Here is a 21,843-nt window from a genome sequence, read left to right on the forward strand (position 1 = left end):
TCTCGTCATAGACGAGAGATTCGGAACTCAAGTCTTTTCCACCCGCTGTGGAGAGGACGGCGATCTTACCAAGTGTGCTACCGACGAGGGTGCCCTTGCTGGCTTGTTCACCATGTTACCGATTCACATATATGATGGATGTAACGTTTAATACATTGATATTCTTCGGTTTTTATTTCTTATACAACTGGTGTCCAAATAAAGGCCTAAAGTAAAGTTTTGGTTTTAATACACTGGCATATATATGACTTTGTAACGAGGCTAGAACTGAGTGTCGGTAATGATGCTTTCTCATAAAAAGGGATAAGGATTTTAGATCATAAATAATTAATATTATATACTCTGTGTACACATTTTATTAAGCCAGCTTATTCCATTTTCAGGCAGATCCAAAAAAGGAGAAGCAACCATCAACACCAGGTGGACAAGAAAATCCGGAAGTTGTGACCGACTACATACAGTTAGTTGGAGGCCACGGACCATGGCAATGGACAGTGGTGATAATTATTTTCATTGCTTGTTTACCCTATGCAGGCCATGAACTTGGAATAATGTTCTTCTCTTACGAGGTAGACTACTGGTGTAAACCGCCAGCTCTTTATGAAAATCTCACTACAGAAGAATGGAAAAATCTAAGTATACCTCAAGAAATTGTGAATGGTGTGTCTAAGTATAGTCAATGCGAAATGTATGACCTCTCAGATATGGATGAACCATTCTTACGCATTACAAACAAAACTGTTCCTTGCAAGGAGTGGACGTTTAACACTTCATTTTATAAATCAACCATAATTTCTCAGGTGAGTAACGGATCCGTAACACAGGAAGTAAATATACCAGAATATACAAGGAGTAAGTATACCGGCATGATGTAATATTATAAATTGCTAGTTTAAATATTTGCTTTATTCTTATACTTTTTTTTATCTCTCCTGTCTTAAAATTGGTGGGTATTATGTTTGTTACATGTTTCACAAACGATATATAGCGCTTTAGCTAATTACATGTGGTCGTTTATATTAAAATACACAGACTACATTTTGTAGTATTAAGTTAAAACATGTGGTCAGCACATTCTGCAAAAGAATGCTGGCTTATGAAGTATACTGCTCAAGAAAATTAACAAATCATGTAGAAAAGGTGGTGTAACTCGTGCAGCTTGGGATGAAGCGGGACAAAATTTTGTACGGTTGTGTACCATAGAATAACGATAAAATGAGGAGACAGAGGGAAACTTCGGACAGGTATAAGGAATGTTTATATGGGTTGTAAAAGAATTACCAAAAACGTCACATTACAGAAGTCGATACAAGATGCTCGAAAATATGGTCACACGACATCAGTACGGCGTATAATCTCCTCCAACTAACAATTATCAATGAATAAGAGGAATTACCTCTATGACTTTTAGAACGCTGCGATGCTAACTCTCTCGGTCATTCAAATGAGTATAAAAATAATTTAAATGAATTATTCTCACTCGAAGAAAAAAAACGATGATCTAATGCACCCAGAATCAAAAGCCTAAGAATCCCAGACCCATCCCCAAAATACATCAGACCACCAACCAATATCCACGAGCGAAAGAAGACATTAGGTCCATAATTAAAAACTGAATGCTAAAATAATATTAAAAAAAATTTTCTTTTCTGAAGCGGACAAGGCTTTTCGACCTGTAACGGCTAAACAGGCCTGACAGCGGTGAACCACGCTAGATATAAGGATGTCTATAAGATTCTGTGGCAAAAATCCCTTTATTGCACCAGCGCACACCTTAGTTCACCAAGTGACCGAGGAGTTGACTATCGGAGTGCAATGCGGCGCCTAAGGGCGTCCCACACATGTTCGATAAGATTTGTCTGTTGATCGTGCTTACCACGGCAGCTGTTTGATATATTCAGTTTCAAGGTATTCTGGGTTGCGGCCGTTGATCATTAGTCCGCAATACAGGAGAACACCGCTTCCACCATAAGTGTCCCTTTCTCTAATGTTGGAGGGATGGTACCTCATTCCTCGTTTCATGCTTACAGGACACGGATCCACCAGAGCCAAGCTCTCAACTCCTGAACATATTGATGATCCCCTCTGCCACTGGTGATAGCAGGAGAGTTGGAGTCACCTAACATATGACTGCCCCTTATACGAGGACCTTCGTTGCATCCTGATTACCAGAATTAACTTCAATCCAAAAGATAAGGAGCACTATTTGTTGGCCTTTTCACAATACCGCTAGATGCTCTTCACAAGAAGAAGATCCATACCACTGGAGCAATGACAACATCCACCTGACTAAGACCAGAAAGGCCGAGTCCAATCCTCCAGCCAGATATCTCAAGAATCCCTGAGCTACAAACTGCACATGACTGTCTCCATGGCCGGGACATTTGTCCCATGAGTGACCAACTCTCTTGATGCCCTAAACTGGACTACGCTGAGAGAACATATTGGACATCCTCCCAGCGAGTGTGATTGCAGCTGTCCTGCCCCACCAGAGCGAAGAGAGGGGTGGCGGGAGGGGGAGGAGACAGCAAAACCGTCTCCCCCCCCCGGGAAATGGAAAAATAGTAGGTTAGACAAACATGCGGTGTAAACACTCATTACGTACGAACTGACTAACAAAAATTCATTTGAAGCATGTACGTAGAACAATAAAAAGGAGACTTAGTGGGGGAATGAGAGATGTCATGCATACAGAGAAGAAATCTGTGTGCCCTTCTGAAACCTCAAATTGTGCAAGAACTCACTCTCCAAAGAAATGTAAGTAAAGGCGAAAAATTGACTGACCAGAGCCCACACGCCTTGAGACGGTCAGTTACTTCATCTCACCATCAGATCCTAGAGAAATCTGAGTGTGGAGATGCGAGTGGCCACAGGCAAATCCGTGCTTTTATTAAAAAGAAGTGAACATCATGAGTTTTCTGAGAAGAGCTGCAACTCACAAGCTTTTGATAAATAAAACAAATTGTAAGATGTAAAATCTTACAAGTATAATATTTTATAGAAAACTGAGATTAATTTAAAGTAAAACTTATAATATAGCAATATGGGGGAGCGAATCCTTACAAGTCAAGAATATTACTAAGGTCACTCGCAAGGGATTAAATTAGACAACGTTTATAGTAGAGGAGCGGTAAGCTGAAAGGCTATTAGCAACCTGAGTACACTTCGACTCCCAGCACACAGAAAAACCAAAACAAGAGAAACGAGTAGCAATTGCTGTTAGTAATAGGTGTTAACTCTGGAAAACAATGGTGCGGTGGACCATGGTACGGTCGGGACATTTCTTTGATCGGTGATATCTGGAGAAGAGACAGGAAGTAAATATGGGACAAATGCTGGAATTAGAGTTAAGACTGGCGTCTGGCTGTCGGTGATGGCAAGTTTTGTAGATCGTGTGAAATTAGTCTGCTAAAGTATAACTATAAGCGGCTGACTTCAAAAGGTACAGACAGCCTGAAAAATTTTACAAATTTCTTAAAATAAGAAGTTGGATAGAGCACTAAATAGACAGCGTGAGAAAGATAAACGGGCAAATAGAATAGAGTGAAAGTTGATAAAATGAGAAAGATTGATTAAGACTCAGAACAAGGGCGGTACGTAATTCAGATGAAAAAGGTGAGTGAAAAGGGGGAGAATAATGACAAAGTTGAGATTCTTGTCGTCGTTTCTAAAAATGGGATAGTCAAGAACATAGTTGAGTTTTGTCGGTGTTTGTAAAAATGAGTTAGGACAGACAGTTGAGTTTTTCGTTGGTGTAAGTAAAAATGAGTTAGTAACATGGACAGTTGAGTGTTTGGTCGTGGTGGAAAATATGAGTTGGTAACAGTTGACAGTTGAGTTTTTTGTCGTGTTAGAAATTATGGAGTGTAAGGAGAATAAGCCTGTCCGTCATTGGAAGGCAAGAGCAGTGGCCGTATGCTATAGTCTAATCCACATCGGAAGAAAGGCAAGGGTAGTGACCCGAATGCAACGAGCGCTGTGAAATATTTCTTAATTTAATAAGAAGTTCTTAATAGGTGGAGCGGAGAAGCGAGGATGGCACCCTATGAGCTATCTCCTTTTGGATGAGCTGTAAAAGTGGAGTAGAGAAGGAGTTAGTGTGAGATGCCCTGTGAGTTTTCTTTTTGTGAATAAGTTTTAATACGGTGGAGAGAGAAGGAGCGAAAATGCGGAATTAGTAGCTCGATGAGAAGGAAGGAAGCAGCGAATGGATGGTAGCCCGAATAAGGTGGAGAAAGGACGCCAGTCCCATGCAGCCAATAGTTCCTGAAAATTATCTGTAGCAGATTCAGGTGAAGCAGATGAAGGAGATCCTCGGAGAGCTAAAAATGGAAGGTTGAAACCTCCCCGGAAAGGAAAGAAAAAAGATAGAAGTAGGTGAGAATATAGTAAGTACTGTAAATTAACAAGGACTGTTAGTGAAAGAGTATAGTGATTAATTAAAAAAAAAGGGGTAGCACTAGAAGTAAAATAATAGATAAATTATATATACTAACAGAGTTTAATTAATTAAAAAAGGTTATTGTATAATGCAAGGGAAATGAAGGATGAATAATAGATTAAATTGTTGTTCAAATGATTATAATGTGTTAGAAGGGTAGTAAGGTTTATATGAGAAACTTTAAATATGTTTTAAGGACAGATAATTGAATTATATAAGAAACTTTGAATGTTTTGAGGATAGATAATTGAATATAGTGTTTGTATTGATGAAGAATTGTTGGTTCATCTGAAAGACTAATAACAAATAGAGACTTTAGGAAAGTTAAGATTGGTCTTCAGTATATTGTAACAGAATGGTGAGAACACAGAGTATAATGATGAAAAGTAGCATATTGATTGTTAATATAAGAATTGTATCCAAGGAGTTAGTTAGGGCAAGAAGAATGAATCAAGTGTTTTCATATAATGGCCAACTCAGATTAGCTAGTGAAGGGAAACAGGAATAAGAATAATTTATGCAAGGTATCCTTGATTTAACTTTGTATGCATATTACATGTTTTTTTATTCAATTGCATATTATGTTGTATATATATATATATATATATATATATATATACAACATATATATTAACATGTTTATATAATATATAATAACATATATATAATAACATGTTTATTTACATATATATATATATATATATATGTAAATAAACGTTGTTGTTTATTAATTTGTGAGTTTGTTATTCCTGAACACTCAGCCTTTCCATAATTGAGAAGTTCCCTTGAATCTGGAATTCTCCTGTGAAGCAAAGTCAGATGTGTACGTGGGGGTGTAAGGAATACAGGTCTATATAGTTATAAGAGAACAGAACAAATAGGGAATATTTAATAAAGAATTATTATTACTATTAATATTAAAAAAAATAAAATTAAATTAAAGCATTCACCATAATTTCCCCCCGCACCCCACAAAATGCTACATCTAGAATGGCATGTGGATCAATGGAAATCGATCTTGTGGAGGGATGGGTCATCAGATTGGGGTTTATTCCAGTACGTTGAACGTGCTTCGGTATGGAGGATGCCTGGAGATCAAACTTACTACGTGAGTGTGTATATTCCAACTGTCAATTTGGGGGGAGGAGCGATGCTCTCGGGATGTTTCTCGTGGTATGGGCGAAGTCCACCGGTCGCAGTTTATGAAACCATTAATACCACATTATACACTGATGTTATAGATAAATTTGCGAGGCTTATATAGTGGTAGTTTATGGAATCAACTGCCACAATGTAAACTGCGCACTTTGTGTTTCCAACGCAACGTACACCAGAAAGCGAGGATAATTTACGCGTGGTTTAAAGAGAATACCTACATGGGTGGTAGAGGCTCACAGTTTGGGGAAATTCAAAGAGCAGCTGGATAGTTACCTACGGCAGGAGGGAAGTGCATATACTATTTCCTTTTCTTTTATTAATTATTATTTTATTTTTATTTATTTATTTTTTTTTTTTGGCTGGCTGCCGTATAAGCCACAGGCTTCTTTGCACAATGTGGCCACTGCTAATACTAATATCGTAACATTGCAGTAGCCAGCACATCGGCTACTTTGGCGACTCTCAGATCAAAATCTCAAAATCGTATGAACAGTACAACTGATCTTTACTATTTTCGAAGGCGCCTCCGTAGCCAGGTGGGAAGGAGCAGCAGTGCGTAGCACACGCTTCTTGATTAGACCGGGGTTCGAGCCCGTTACCACCAAATACGGAGGATGCGGAAAGGTCAGAGAATGACCACCGCATATCCCGGAGCAATATGGCCTTTGTTGCTAATGCTCCTAAAAACCAAATAACAAACAAACTATTTTCGAAAGAGTGAAAATATCTACGCCTATCTAGCCACTGCAAAAAAACCATAACCCGTGATAATAGTTAACCTTCACCTACTAGCACGGTGTCTGACAGATGCCACTTGTTTTTAATTTAATCTGCCAGACGCCATGTGAGTATCTGAGTTTAAAGCTGGGGCCAGTGACCTTGAAAATTCTAAAAAATATGTACAGTATTAGCTTTCTTCATTACTGGTTTATCTCGTTAACTTTTTTTTTCGATATTTTTTAAATGGGCTTAACCAGTCATAATAGATCCCTGTTTTCAATTCAGTAATTCAGCTAAATATTAATTTCTTATGCATAAAACAAAACGGGGATTAAATAGACGCCACGCGAGTGTCTTGGTTATAATAAAGGGTGAGTGAGTGAAGGTTAAATAAATTATTATTAAGCGCACTTCGTAACACATTATTATGGATAACACTTATAATTTAAGTCAGTTTTATTTTTAATAGTTAAATAGTTGGTTTTTCTGCATTTCAGTAGGCCGAAACTTCACTGTTAGCGTGATTATATCCTGAAATTATAGAAATTTGGTTTTGGCACGGTTGCTTTTTTCCTAACATCATGAGATCAATTCAGAAATGCGATTAAATCAAAAGAACATCACTAAACACAATTTAATATTTCCCAGACTGAGTGGCTCGCTCGCTAATACACTGCTGAAATGGTAACAGAATTTGAACTGCCAGAATAGGCCCTTCTTGCTATTGTTTTAGAATTAGTAAGCTTATACTTTACTAGCTGTACGCGTTGCGAAAATTCCTCAATTTGTTTTTCTCTAACTGTGCTAAAGAAATGTAGTCCGTGTTTTGTCGTGAGCAAGTAAGCCAGTACGCATCGAATCCTTTCCCATTTCTTCTATCTGAGGAAACTTATAAATTTTCCTTCGTTTCACCATCTTTCCGATTATTCAAAATGTGAACGTTGCATAACAATTTCACACGTACAAAATGTACAGTCTCTATAATGCTCTTTGAAAATGACAATTTTTATATTCGTGTACCCTTCTGGTAACCTTATCTTAACATGCTGGAATGATCTGACCCGAGACATTGCTACATACAATTGGCCGTCACTAAATACAGGGTTAGTAAGCGAAATTCTGACTCTATCAAACGTTTGCCCTTGACTTTTTCATTGCAAAAGCCAGCCGAATAGGACACTGCCGTCTCTTAAATGAGAATGGCAAAGTCGAATCGGATGCAGTCAAATCTACACGCGGTAAGAGTACAGTACCCGTTTTCCTGTTATTATTTCTAGGACTAAATAATGTTGATGCATGACTTTGACTACGTCTCGTACCACTGATCAATCCTTCTGAAATTGCCATATTCCGCAGTAAAATAAAATGATCCTCGACTTTTTCCACACTTAAAACGTAAAGCTTGACAATGAACACACTTTTCACTAAATAAGCTAATACTGTGACATATTAAATCTTTCGGATCCTTAAATGCACATTTCAGACCGATCCTGGATGCAGGAGCATGAAAACGCGCGTTTCTTCTTTGCCGCAAGGTACATTAGTAGATATGTTGGGGGTTCAAACACATTTACATAAAGTCTAAATGGTTTTAAACTCAATTGCATAATACCTGGAGTGATTTAAACTCAATTGCATACTATACTCCAAGTACAGGTGTGAAAGTGATAGTTAGTTCTCATTTCTCTCCCTAGATGGCGCCACTTGCTTACCGAGTGTTTTTTTTTTTTTTTTTATTATCATACCTGAGTCTTTTCTTGTGTGCATGTAAACTTTTTTGAAAATACATTTTATTACAGTATATCTTCTTAAGTTGTGTGTAAACCTTTTTATTGACACATTTCCTAATATCCCAAACTCAAAACACCAAAGAAAATTTCAGCCTTTGATAAAAAGAAAATACATTTTCAATTAGACATACATGTATTTATTCTATCAACAAATGAAAAAAAACAATTTCCGACGTACATGTACACTTCAATCAACAAATTAAAAAAGTTCCACCTTTTAACTCGGACGAAACCTCGTCCCCGTCGATTTTATGTAGCTGTCCCGAATTTCAATCTCCACCTGGCAGTTGAGGAATGGTCTACTTCCGATTCCCCACCTATGACGGGGAAAACGCACGTTGTCGTCGCTACTTCTTTCTTTTCGCTGTTGTAGGTAGCTGTCCGGAATTTCAATCTCCACCTGGCAGTTGAGGAATGGTCTACTTCCGATTCCCCGCCAATGACGGGGAAAACGCACGTTGTCGTCGCTACTTCTTTCTTTTCGCTGTTGTAGGTAGCTGTCCGGAATTTCAATCTCCCCCTGCCAGTTGAGGAAAGGTCTACTTCCAATTCCCCGCCAATGACGGGGAAAACGCATGTTTTCGTCGCTACTTCTTTCTTTTCGCTGTTGTAGGTAGCTGTCCGGAATTTCAATCTCCCCCTGCCAGTTGAGGAAAGGTTTACTTCCAATTCCCCGCCAATGACGGGGAAAACGCATGTTTTCACAGCGTGGCTCCATGGTACAGACTAGTGGAATTGTAGTTGAGCTGAGACCCGAAAAACGGTGAATGTCACGACAGACTGTACCCAGCTTTTATATAAAACGGTCTACACGTCCTGTGTTGCTAATTTTTTTTTTCTAGGCCACCACACGCATTCTTGTAGGAATATTTGTGTTAATTGTGTAATGTCCCAGTATGATGACTTCCTCCATCACTTTTTATTGATGACTTCCTCCATCACTTTTTATTGATGACTTCCTCCATCACTTTTTATTTACTGAAGCGATAAACATATCAAATAATGTCATCGGAATATTTGTGTTAATCGTGTAATGTCGCAGTAAGAGCCACTTTTTATTTTTAAAAGTGACAAAAAAAATATTTTCTTTCGCAGTGTCTTCTCATAGATTTAAACCTTTATTGATCCTTTGATAAAAAGAAAACTCATTGTCGTAGTGTTTATTAACTAATCCACCTGAGTCTTTTTTTCTTGTGTGTGAGTAAAACTTTTATAGGTTCGTTTCCTTAGAGATTCAATATGAAGATACTTTTTTTAATTAGAGCCTTTTTATTATTATTGTCTTAACTTATGTGTGTTAACCATTTTATTGACTCGTTTCCTTAAATCAAAAACTCAAACACCAAAGAAAACTTCTGCTTTTTAATGAACAATTTTTAAAAAGGTACATCTATGAACAAACAGTAACATTTTCAGATGTGTGGAAGCAGTCCATCCTCCAATCTTCAAGCTGCTGTTCCGAGATAATAATAATCACTATCAGGATGATGACAAATATAAGTAGTGCGATGTCTTCGACACTGTCCATTCCTACCTGTGGAGATAGAGAAATGTTAGCAGACTATTATAATCCTAAAGTAATAGGTAGTTTCAGTTCTATTGATGCTCTTCAAAAACATACTAAATTACCCAGACGTGTTGTTCGCGAATTCCTAGCTAGTCAACCTACTTACGTGAGACATCGACAGCAAAGAATTAATTTTCGGAGAAACCAAATTAAAGTTCCCGGACTTAATCACACTTTTCAATGTGACCTAGGTGACCTGTCGGCTCTCGCCGACTCAAACGATGGATATCGTTACCTTCTGGTTTGTGTGGACTGCTTCTCGCGATATTCTTGGGTCAGAAAACTGAAAAGCAAAAAAGCCAACGAGGTGGTGCAGGCATTCAAATCTATTTTCGAAGAAGAAACACCATTTTGCGTTAACACCGACCAAGGAAAAGAATTCACTAATGCTCCTCTTCGTCGGTTATTCCTTTCCCTTGGTATCAATTTCTATACAACAAGATCAGAAAAGAAGGCAGCTATTGCCGAACGGTTCATACGTACACTCAAAGAAAAAATTTATAAGTGGATTTCTTATTCCAAAAGTCAGAAATATATTCACGTACTCGACGATATTGTGGCTACGTATAATCGTACTACCCATCGTTCTATTGGTATGGCCCCTGTAAAAGTCACACTTGCTAACGAAGAAGAAGTGTATAATAGACTCTACTACAACCGTACCAAAACCCTGAAACCGAAATTTAAAATCGGAGATAGAGTTGTTTTGAGCAGCGGGTCTCACCCTTTTCGCAAAGGTTACTGGGGGAATTGGACGAGAGAAGTGTTTACTATTACACGTGTTTTGAAGCGTAACCCTGTTGTGTACAGTGTGACAGGCCGTGATGGTGATCAGATAGAAGGAACGTTTTACGAAACACAGTTACAGAAAGTTAACTTTGACGATAATGTACCCCCTGACGTCTACCCCATCGAAAAGGTACTTAAACAAAAGACAGTCAGAGGACAACGTCAGTTATTAGTCAAATGGTTAGGCTACCCACAAAGCTTCAATAGCTGGGTCAGCTCACAAGATGTTTTTCCTTACACTTCCCAGTAACGCTAGTATGGATCTACATCCCAGAAATTCTCAGTCACAATTCACAGTGGAACTGCCTAATGCTGTTTCTCTCTCTGGCAAGTGGGAAGTAGCACTTGCCGAAGTACACTTCCCTCTTTCATGGGATAATATCTCCGATGGATGGAACATATTCACTCTGTACCCCAAAAAGAAAAAAGAAGTCAGAGCGATGACAGTATTAAAAGAAATGTATACCAATTCCTCAAAACTTATCGATGATATTAATTCTGTCGACAGTGACATTCAACTGAAAGTGAAAACTGACGGAACGAAAGAACAGTTCACGTTAAGGGTGAAGAACGAGAGTACTGTGAAAATCTCTAAAGCTTTTACACGGGTTATAGGTCTCGATAGGGCATTTAGCGAGGATCAAGGAGGGTTCTATATTTTCCGAAATTATCACGTCGGCGAGTGGCTTTCCAAGAAGGAAATCACATTGCCTAAAGAAGCATCCAATAGAACGATCACATATCGGGGTGTGAAAGCAGAAGCTGTTCAGGTCTGTAAACTGCCACGAGGGAGCTACAAAAGTATACCACAGGTGCTTAACGCCATGATGAAGCTGGCACCCCAACTCGACGCAAAAGTGAACTCCATAGGTATAGTGTCTATCGAAATCGATCCATCGGTTTACCTTCGCTTCCCAAAAACAGGGCTCGGTCAGATGCTAGGTTTCGAAAAACTAGGCAGAGACTTAGAAGGTAGAGTTTACGCTAAGTACCAGGCAGATATATATAGGGGTGTCAGTTCCTATTTCGTCTATTGTAACCTAATTGAGGATCAGGTTGTAGGCGATACGAAAGCGCCACTGTTACGTGTCGTATCGTTTTCCAATAACGGAGAGTTCTCGCATTTAGATTATTACCCACTCCAGTTAAACACGTTCCATACAGTAACCATCCAAGTGCGTACAGATAGCGGTGAATTCGTACCGTTCAGTGAGGGAAAGACTACAATTAAACTCCATTTCCGTGAACGATGAATGCGTACGTCCATTACTACACAATGCAAGCAGGGGGGAACCCCTACTTCGCTGGGCCCTCCATCCAGAGAGGTCACGGATTAGGAAGCATTTTCCGAACTGCATTCCGCTTTCTCACACCTATACTCAAACCTGCAGCAGCTTTCATCGGTCGACAAGTACTCTTGGCTGGACGAAATATCGTTGATGATGTTATATCAGGTGTTCCACCTAAACGTTCGTTTTTAAATCGTGTATCAGAAGTCGGGCAAGCCATTAAAGACAAGGTGCGTAATCAGAGAGGTGGTAAACGTAGACGTCGCGATATTTTCGATGGAAGTTATGATGTCTGAGCTGGATCTTTTCAGTAAACCTGCCACTAATATGTGTGTCGAACGGTCGTCGTATATTACTTTCCTTCCTCTGGCATCTGTAGATAGTGTAGGCCCGATCGAATTCTATATTCCGGGGACTTCGGAAGAGTATCTAGACCTCGGGAAAAGTTATTTGCGGTTGAAGGTGCGAATCACCAGAAGCGATGGAAAAGATCTGGAAGAAAATGATAAAGTAGGAGTCGTTAACAATTTCTTTCACTCTCTATTCAGTCAAGTCGATCTCTTTGTACAAGACAAACTGATTAACCCATCATCGAATACGTACCCTTATCGTGCATACCTGGAAACACTTCTTAACTATGGACGGGAAGCCAAGAATTCGCAACTGACAACTGAGATGTACGTCAAAGATCAGTACACCGATGTTAAACAGATGTTCGAGAAGGACGACAGTGGTATGTACCAACGATTGAAATTCTTCTCAAAATCGAAAACTGCAGAGATGTTAGGAAGACTTCGACTCGATCTGTGTCACCAATCTAAATACATAGTGAATAACGTCTCCCTCCGTTTACGACTGGTAAGAAGTTCCCCCGAATTTTGTTTGCTTTCCAACGATTCGTCGACTGCCAAGTTGAACATTATGGAAGCAACGTTATTCGTACGTAAAGTGAAATTGAATCCTCAGATTCAACTAGCACACATCAATGTTTTAGAGAAGAACCCGATCGTGTACCCTATTAATCGCGTGAACGTGACATACTTTTCTATTCCCAAAGGAATGGTAGATTCCACACGTGATAATATATTCCTAGGACAAATTCCATCGCGCGTGATTGTGGGTTTGGTGTCGAGTGAAGGTTTCAATGGATCGTACTCTCGTAATCCTTTTAACTTCTCTCACTTCAACCTGTGTTACTTACAAGTGACTGCCGATGGCATTCAGTACCCGTCAATACCTCTGACTCCCGACTTCAAGACAGGACAGTATACGAGATCGTATCTGTCACTCTTCTCTTCATTAAATAAATGGACGGAAGACACCGGAAACGATTTGTCATATTCCGAGTATCCACTCGGTAATGTATTGTACGGTTTTGATTTATCGCCAGACGAAAACGCGATTGGTGCACACATTAGTGCTCTGAAACGGGGGAGCGTACGTCTCGAACTGAAATTTTCATCACCATTGCCTGAAAACGTCACGTGCGTCTTGTACAGTGAATTCGAGAACGTGGTTTCGCTGACAAAAGACAGGTCGGTTCTTCTGGATTATGAACACTGAAGAAATAGCACGTTTGTTGGAAAGTGTTGTTAAAGATTACCCCATAAGTGTATGTGCTCGCGACGAACTGGCTACGAACATTCTTAGTAAACCGTTTCTTCTAGTCGTCAACACCGATCCATCCGACAGACCAGGAACCCATTGGATAGCTATTTACCTCGGAGAAGAAGAAGAAGCCGATTACTTCGACACGTTTGCCCGCCCCCCGCCCGAAGATTTTGTGGCGTTTCTGAAAAGGCAAAGTCGCAAGTGGACTCATAACAAGACTGTAATACAACATCGGGAATCTATAGCTTGTGGACTGCATTGTGTTTTCTTTTTAACCCATAGATGTCGCGGTATTACTATGAGACAGATTGTTAACGAATGTTATTGTAAAAATTTGTGGGGCAATGATATCATTGCTACTTTAGATGTAATCGATCACTTAAATAAACAAATTTAAAAAAAAAAAAAATTGTGTACTCACATACTTATCCACTGTATTTTCTTTCCTCTCAAGCGACGGGGAGACGTCAGAATCGACGGCTTCTTCCTTGCACGTTTGGGCGCGCGCTTTTCCCCGGCCGCCGCGGGAGGGAGCACGAGGGCCTCCTCCGGAGGCCCGCTTTTCTTCTTCAGTCCCAGAAAAGCCTGCAATGTTTGAAGGTAGGCCTTCACCTTGGATTCGATCGACATGTCCTGTCTCTTCAGAATCTCGGACATCTCTTCGTCCAGAGAAATCATCCGTTGGTGTTCTGGTGGTGCCAGTAGTAAATATTTTTTGAACGAGTCGTTCATTTTCTTATTAGCGATGTTATCAGTGGAATTATCAGACTGCCCAGTAAGGGAAACAGTGCACCTCCCTGTTGGGTAATAAGTCTCCGTCGCCTTGTGAAGGGGACTGTTTTATCCGCTAGAACACGTAACAGCTTCTTTTTGCGCTGCAGTCTACGAAGTTCTTGTGGAGTGATTGGTATGTTACCTCTTAGTAAATTCTTACACAGTTCGCACAAAACAGTGACCTGAGAGTGCGATGTCTGTCTCAAAATTGTATTTGCTTGCTTGGGGCTGGCACCAGACAAAAACCTGATGAAGTCACTATGTTTTCGGAGTCTTTTAGCCATGAAGGTACATAAGTAATTGACGGGCCGTCCTCCGGTAATATGCACGAGCGCAGACGTAATTGTTCTGGTGTATCTTGTCGAAAGTCCAGTAATAAATATGAGAACGGTTTTTCTGTGGCCTCCTTATAAATATCGACTAGAACACTCGAACGCCCTGGAAATACTTGCGAGGCTAGGTGAGATATTTGTCGGGAATCTCTGGGATTTTTAAAAACGATTAAATAGTGTGAGTTAAGACTGATGGTCCGATATTGACTACCCTGACAGAACAAATTTTGGGAGAGAAGACAGATACTTGTATTCCTGTGATGGCTTCCTTTAATGAATATTTCAGCGATTTCGGAACTGTCTTTTGCAGCGTGTAGGAGATCGTCGATTATGATTAGATTTCTGACATGTCTATCGACTTCAGGCAGTTTCAAACCTTTTACGAATTCAACCTGCGGAAACTGTGAGAACCGATCCTGCTCTTCAGAGTAGCAGTAAATTATTCTCTCCGGAGGGGGTGAAATTAACTGTTTGCTGTTTTTAATAAGGGACAGAATGAAGGTTGTTTTACCGCTTTGAGTACCACCGGCCGCGACACATGTGAAGGGGTGGATAAACGAACACATAGTGACAGTGTTATAACCGACGAATCATTTTTGATTGTGTTTTTCATGGAAGTATCCATATGGGAATGTGCGGGTGTCCTCTCCAACTATGCGCTTCTTAAATGTGAAACCATACCGCCTAGTTAACGATGTATGGAGTAGCTTACACTGCCATTTGTCACGTTTCACGTTGAACGGTACAGGAACAGTCACTTCAACATGTTCACCCATTGCCGCTGATCGCATTACATCCAAGTTTACGAGTCGGCTGTTGTTCTCGTTTAGGGTAATGCCTTTACATTTTGTTACAGATTTGCCCGAGCGTGTTCTGTACGAATACGATTTGGGTCCTGAAGTAGCGAATTCTAAAATATTGTCACCTTCCAATTCATCTACTAGTTCACCTAGTGAGTGACCTGTAGATGGAAGTGTATCGCCTGTCTTATATGAGAATACCAAACTGTCGGTATCTGTATAAATTAAACGCTCTCCCAGAGGTGCGATGGTTTCATACAGTTTAATTCGTCCGTATGAAGCAACAAAGGACCCTATTACAGCATTTCCTTTGCGATATGGGGCTTCTGTACCTTCAAGAACGCTGTATGCTATCAGCATTTTTTCTTCAGTGACTAGTCGAGCATCGTGGATAATTTTACCTTCATCCATGAAGTGTTCAACGAGGCTTGAGTAGGACTTGCATAGAACAGTATTTACACGATTTGTTCGCATGGCAAGCCTACCCCATAAAGAATTCATACACAGCTTTCCCAGAGCGCGTCTGGACGCGTTTTTTTTAATTTGAGCAGGATCAAGTGTGATACCTTCCTTCTGATTTAGTTCTTGGATGTAGCTGTCACGATCGATGCCCTGAGGCCACCCCGAAGCCTCTTGTTTAATTTTCAAGAAGGTATCGATATATCCACCAAACAACGATTCGTGTGTTTCATCAAAGTGCCACACTTCGTAGAATTCGATAATTTTGTAGCCATAGTCACATGCCAAATACAGTTCTGGAGTTGTCCATACGCCTTTTATGGTCGTATCTTCGTGATTACAGAGGACTGATTCCTCCTGAGCACATTTTGCACACAGAGGAAAAATTAACTTTCCATTACATGTTATCGGTAATATTGGAAGAAACAACTTCTCTGGTGCTTGCACGCGTGCACTAGCAATGCCAAAGTATGCTCTGTTGCTGTAATCGAAATCTCTCAGAATAACATTTGGATGGCCACGCGGATACACTCCGTATTTACACACCCAGGGGTATAGGGAGCAAAAATCCATATAATGAATCTGCTCGTTTTCATCTGCTTTGTGGTACAGTTTAAAACAATCCACACGACCACCTCTGAGGGCACTTCTAGGGGTAATCGCTTCTGTTATATTAAAATTGGCTACAAATGCGTTCATGACGGGGTTATTTTTTCTCATTTCATCGAATTGACATTCCCATATGGAAACCAAGTTGTAGCCTTGGTTTTTCAGAAACGTTTCACGATCCAACGTTTCTTCATAGAGCACTGACATGGGTAGATTTCTGTTTGTCTGTAGCGTATTACCTCGATAGCAGATCCTACATCCATGAAAATAACAACCATGAAATTCGTAAACTGTTTTATCTCGGATCCCATCAACGAAAAAGGGCCCAATCCGAGCCTCACCCCCAACCGAGCGGGCGTGTTGTATCGGTGCGTTCTCTTGTTGTTCTAGCCACGATAGCCATGCAATTGCTTTTCGACTTTGGAGGTTCGACCCTCGATACCCCCCTGGGGGGAGGATAGCCATCGTGTTTTGGGGTAGAAAGTTCCTCGCGAAAATTCTACTACACGTTCCTGCTATGGTGATATCTTGGTTGAACGGATCGACGTCGGAGATATCGATTAGGAGAGATCTGAACTTATTACAACTGTCACGTAATACCCGTACATCGTCAAGTGTATATGCCATGAGCTCTGCTTTTAAGTCGTACGATTGGCCTTTCTTCTGACAGTACCACGTTTGGAACTCTACACTATCCTCCTTCGACATAAATTCGGGTTTGAAATGTTTTTGGTCAGGAATAGGACCTACATAATCTGTAGTTTGTAGAGTATGGAATGCATGGGGAAAGAATCCTTTTCGAACCTCGGGTAATTCGAACATTGCAGGTAACCTTCTAAGGGGAACTGATAAGTACGAATAAGAATCTAAGAAGATGAGATTTAGTTTCAAATGATAAATTCCTAATATTTTAGAGCCGTCAAAAATAACATGAGGTTCGAAATTCTTACCGTAGAGGTAAGTCAGTACGAAGTAGCCATCGAAGCCTCGCAAATTGTGTGCTATTATCCGCACATCTTTGTATTTGGGTTCGATGTGGCTAATGTTTCGACCATCGCGAGCACGTTTTGACGATTCACGAACTCCAAAAATCTCGTCCATGAATGCTGTGACACAGTTGGGTCCCTCATATGAACGCAGTTCATCTCCAAAACTTGCTACACAGAGGACTGGTATATGCTCACCCTGATGCAACACCGTCTCGGTGTCGAAATAAATTATAGATACATGTTTTTTAGGGTCCGCTGGTTTCTGAACATAGCAGTGTTGTGACATGTGAACTATCTTACATTTTTCGCAATAATCCAGGGGTTTGCATTTGTGTTGTTTCTGGGTGGTGAACGTTCGCAAACACTCACGACAACGGTGATATGTCGAGCAGTTGTCGTTTTTTTTATGAGCGTCGAAACAGATATTTCCTCTGTAATACCGAAAACAATCACTACACAACACCAAATCGCCACTATGATACTCACGTGTTCGACACCTATTGCATGAATATGGACAAGAATGAGTGTGAAGTCTTTCAATGTTTTGGAACGTTTTAAAACACAGTGAGCAGTAATAATCTGCTCCAAATAACGCTTTCACAGAGCGTACTACATCGTAGTGTTTGTCAATACACAGTAGAAATATTTGTTTCTCTGCTTCAGGACCCCTGTAAATAACATCAAACTCGTTGTCGGCTGACAGTACAACTATCTGAAACTCGGGAGTAAGAACTCGCTGGAATTTTTGTAGTTCTTCCACTCCACACACTGTCTCGGAAACGTCTGCTTTTTCATGCAATTGCTTGGCTCTCGAGGTCTGCAAAGCGTTTCTGTCTTCGCGAACTTTTCGGAACGTAATGGTGTCGTCTTGTTCGGCTGAAATAGCTGTTACTATTGCACGTCCCATGCACATATTATCATTATTCCTAATTTTGACAACGCACTTCTTCTTTTCTAAGAATCTGTTCAGATGTACAATAGTTCTTTTTTTTATATTTTTAGAATGCCCAGCACCACCTTTATTTGATATGTTTATAAGAACCAGATCGATTGTGAGAGAGTCTGTTATCAGAAAGCCACTTCGCGACTGATCTACACTGAAAAACGCATCCATAATTCTATCTATTGTCAGTTCTGATATCTTCATAAATGGAAGATTAATCGGTGTTTTTAGGGAGTCGGCGTTTACACATAAACGAACATGGCTAAATTCTCCTCCCTTGTTTACTTGTCCTATAATTAGTTTAAACATTTGTTTGAACAAAAGAAAAAATTGTTCCCCAGCAAGCAAATGTAAGTCTCGGTATTTGCACTTGTACGTTTTATACATAGTTTTATATTTAGAGGAATACTTCTCTGTCCCTTCACTGATTTCGTAGAATCGTTCGTATGTTTCGTCACCACCACCAATTTGAATCTGAAAAGAAATGAAAAAAAAAAAAAAAATACTTAACGTTTTTTGGAATTCGGATTGTAATTCTGCATATGAGATTCTGAATAAGACTTACAGGTCCTTCGTTTGATCCTCCTGCCCTCCCCTCGACACGAGGAGACAATGAAAAGAATTCTGCATTCTGAAAATGAATATTAAGCATTGTTATAAAACTGCATTTTTATCACGTTTAAAAATAAAGAGGGACAATATAGGAGGAAAGTCACTCACCTCAGTATACAGTACAGTATTCGTATACAATATTTCGGCTTCAATAACATCTGCAAGACGGACAGCTTCACACTCCAGTGAACTATCATCACACATGTCCATTTTTTTTTTTTTTTTTTTCCGGTAACGAATCTGTGACTGTGGTCGCTTTTAAAGGCTCTCCAGTAGCTTTATGACATTCTCAGTCATTGATCCTACTATTTCGTCAAAACGAAACTTGTTGGGAAATACTACAGACATCCTGTAAGTGGATTTTAAGGTCAAAAGGAAAATAGTTTGTCATTCTGTAAGAGCTCCTAATTAGACAATTTCCAATGACACACTTCTTCTTGAGTAATATTCTTAGTCCATATCTGGGTTGACCTGTAAGTGGGTTTTAAGGTCAAAAGGAAAATAGTTTGTCATTCTGTAAGAGCTCCTAATTAGACAATTTCCAATGACACACTTCTTCTTGAGTAATATTCTTAGTCCATATCTGGGGTTGAAGGTTGTTTTATTGGGCAATTTCCGATGACACACTTCTTCTTGAGTAATATTATTAGTCACATATCTGGGTTGGGACTGCTTTATATATGACTGTTATACGTTACATTTGCCATTTTTCCAGCAACTGCTAAGATGAGTACCACTCCAAAGAAGAACTATGTGTTTTTTCGTCGCCTCAGTTCACGCACTATTCTACGAGTTCTCCTGCTTGATTTCGAAGTAACGATCGTTTTGGAATGCGCTTCGAGTTATCTAAAACTAACGGTAGATCAGTGGAGTAAGATAGCGTTAAAATGGCCTGAAGTATTACTATTAGTTCGGGGTCGTGCACATGAAACTATTACATTTACAGACGGCTTGGAGATTGAGACAGATGCTGGTCGTGCTACAATTACCAATGGTGAGCTGTGTGATTTTAATCTCGACTTGGATGAATGTGAGTCTCTTTCACAAAAAATACTCTATGTTGACGATTTTGTATCTGTGCTTGGGAACGAAGCTAAACTATTCACGCTGATGCAAGAATCAGTGATGGAAGTACTACACACAGCTCGCGAATGTTTACGACTGCGTCGACAGTTCACCACCACCAGTGATATCACATTTCAAGAAGTCTACGAGTATATGGTTCGACATCTGATTCCGTATAACGTTGTAACAGACTTTACGGCTAGATGTACTTTGCAGCAGAAAGAACCAGAAATTAATCCTTATAATATTCTGCAGGCAGTAGTTGGAATGATATCAGAGTTAAGGAAGCGTTATATTGAACGTTATGCTCATTTATTCCCATTTCATTGAACTGTGTCTTTTGATTGTTTGTGTTCTCAAAATGTTACTGTTTTGTTCATAGATGTACCTTTTTAAAAATGGTCATTAAAAAGCAGAAATTTTCTTTGATGTTTGAGTTTTTTGATTTTAGGAAAAGTGTCAATTAAATGGTTTACACACAACTTCAGATCGGAAATTTTTTTCATTTGTTGATAGAATAAATACATGTATGTCTAATTGAAAATGTATTTTCTTTTTATCAAAGGCTGAAATTTTCTTTGGTGTTTGAGTTTTGGATTTTAGGAAATGTGTCAATAAAAAGGTTTACACACAACTTAAGAAGATATACAGTAATAAAATGTATTTTCAAAATGGTTTACATACACAAGAAAAGACTCAGGTATGATAAAAATTAAGAGAGAAATATACGTGGTGCATCTAGGGACACAAATACTAACTAAAAAAACTCGGCAAGCAAGTGATGTATTTTCCAAAAGGTTTACATACACACAAGAAAAGACTCAGGTATGATAAAAAATTAAAAGAGAGAAATATACGTGGTGCCATCTAGGGACAAAAATACGAACTAAAAAAACTCGGTAAGCAAGTGGCGCCATCTAGGGAGAGAAATGAGAACTAAATATCATTTTCACACCTGTACTTGGAGTATAGTATACAATTGAGTTTAAATCACTCCAGGTATTATGCAATTGAGTTTAAAACCATTTAGACTTTATGTAAATGTGTTTGAACCCCCAACATATCTACTTACATTCAACATGACCAGGAAAGAGTAGGATGGCCGCATAGTGGGGCTAAGGTAGGCAGCAATAGTAGACAAATCTGGCCCATTCCGTAAAATAAAACTATTCGAAATTTTTATATTTTCCCATTTTTCTGCACACCTAGGAAAAAATATCTTCAATTTGAGACCACTTTCAGCCAGATCGGTTAGGCCTATCGTTCACAATGGCCGTCTCAAGAAAACGGCTTCTGCATTAACATAGAGATAAAAGCACATCCCTACACAGGAATTCAACAATATACAGTACTTATTTATTTATTCATAATACTACAGAAGCTTACCTTATAGATATGAAATTCATCGACGTCATGACCGCGTTCTGCCGTGTCACTAAAGGAAGGGTAAAGTGTTTTTAGCGATTTTACAACTAAAAAATCACCATAAGCAGAATCACCATATTCGGTTAGGTAACTAAACGAATTCTCATACTAGTTTTAAGAATCTCCTGAACTTATAAAACATCTCGCTCAATGACAGTTTTTCTGTTAAATAGTAAAAGTTCAACAAGATCCATTCAGCTAATGAATCTTCACTATAAAATTGTGTCGCGCTGCATATCGATTGCCTTCATAGAGGGCGGTGGTGGTACATTGCAAAGCCCCTACAAACTCTGTCATTGAAGTTCATCTAAATTTTAAATTAACATATCAGCCACCATCTTTAAATTTCCTTATCTCCTCTCCCCCTCGGCCATGAACTTCCCCTACTTGGGCAATTAATAAAAACTGAAATAGGTAATTTGCAGATAAAGGCAGAAAATGAGTTATACTGTTATTAAATGTCTTATTGA

General features: G+C 39.4%; 1 protein-coding gene across 1 annotated transcript in view; it reads left to right on the forward strand.

The window, feature by feature from the left end:
• The first annotated feature begins 612 nt into the window (after nt 1-612).
• The window catches only part of LOC150081549 (organic cation transporter protein-like), a 71,031-nt gene continuing 49,800 nt past the window's right edge, over nt 613-21,843 (forward strand). The window contains exon 1 of the mRNA XM_090380244.1: nt 613-800. Within this exon, the coding sequence (XP_090236370.1) occupies nt 687-800 (114 nt within the window). The 5' untranslated portion in view covers nt 613-686. The remainder of the gene's footprint in view (nt 801-21,843) is intronic.

Source organism: Mastigoproctus giganteus, chromosome 8, assembly GCF_048544385.1.
Source record: "Mastigoproctus giganteus isolate SK-2022 chromosome 8, ASM4854438v1, whole genome shotgun sequence".
Taxonomy (NCBI): Eukaryota; Metazoa; Arthropoda; class Arachnida; order Uropygi; family Thelyphonidae; genus Mastigoproctus; species Mastigoproctus giganteus.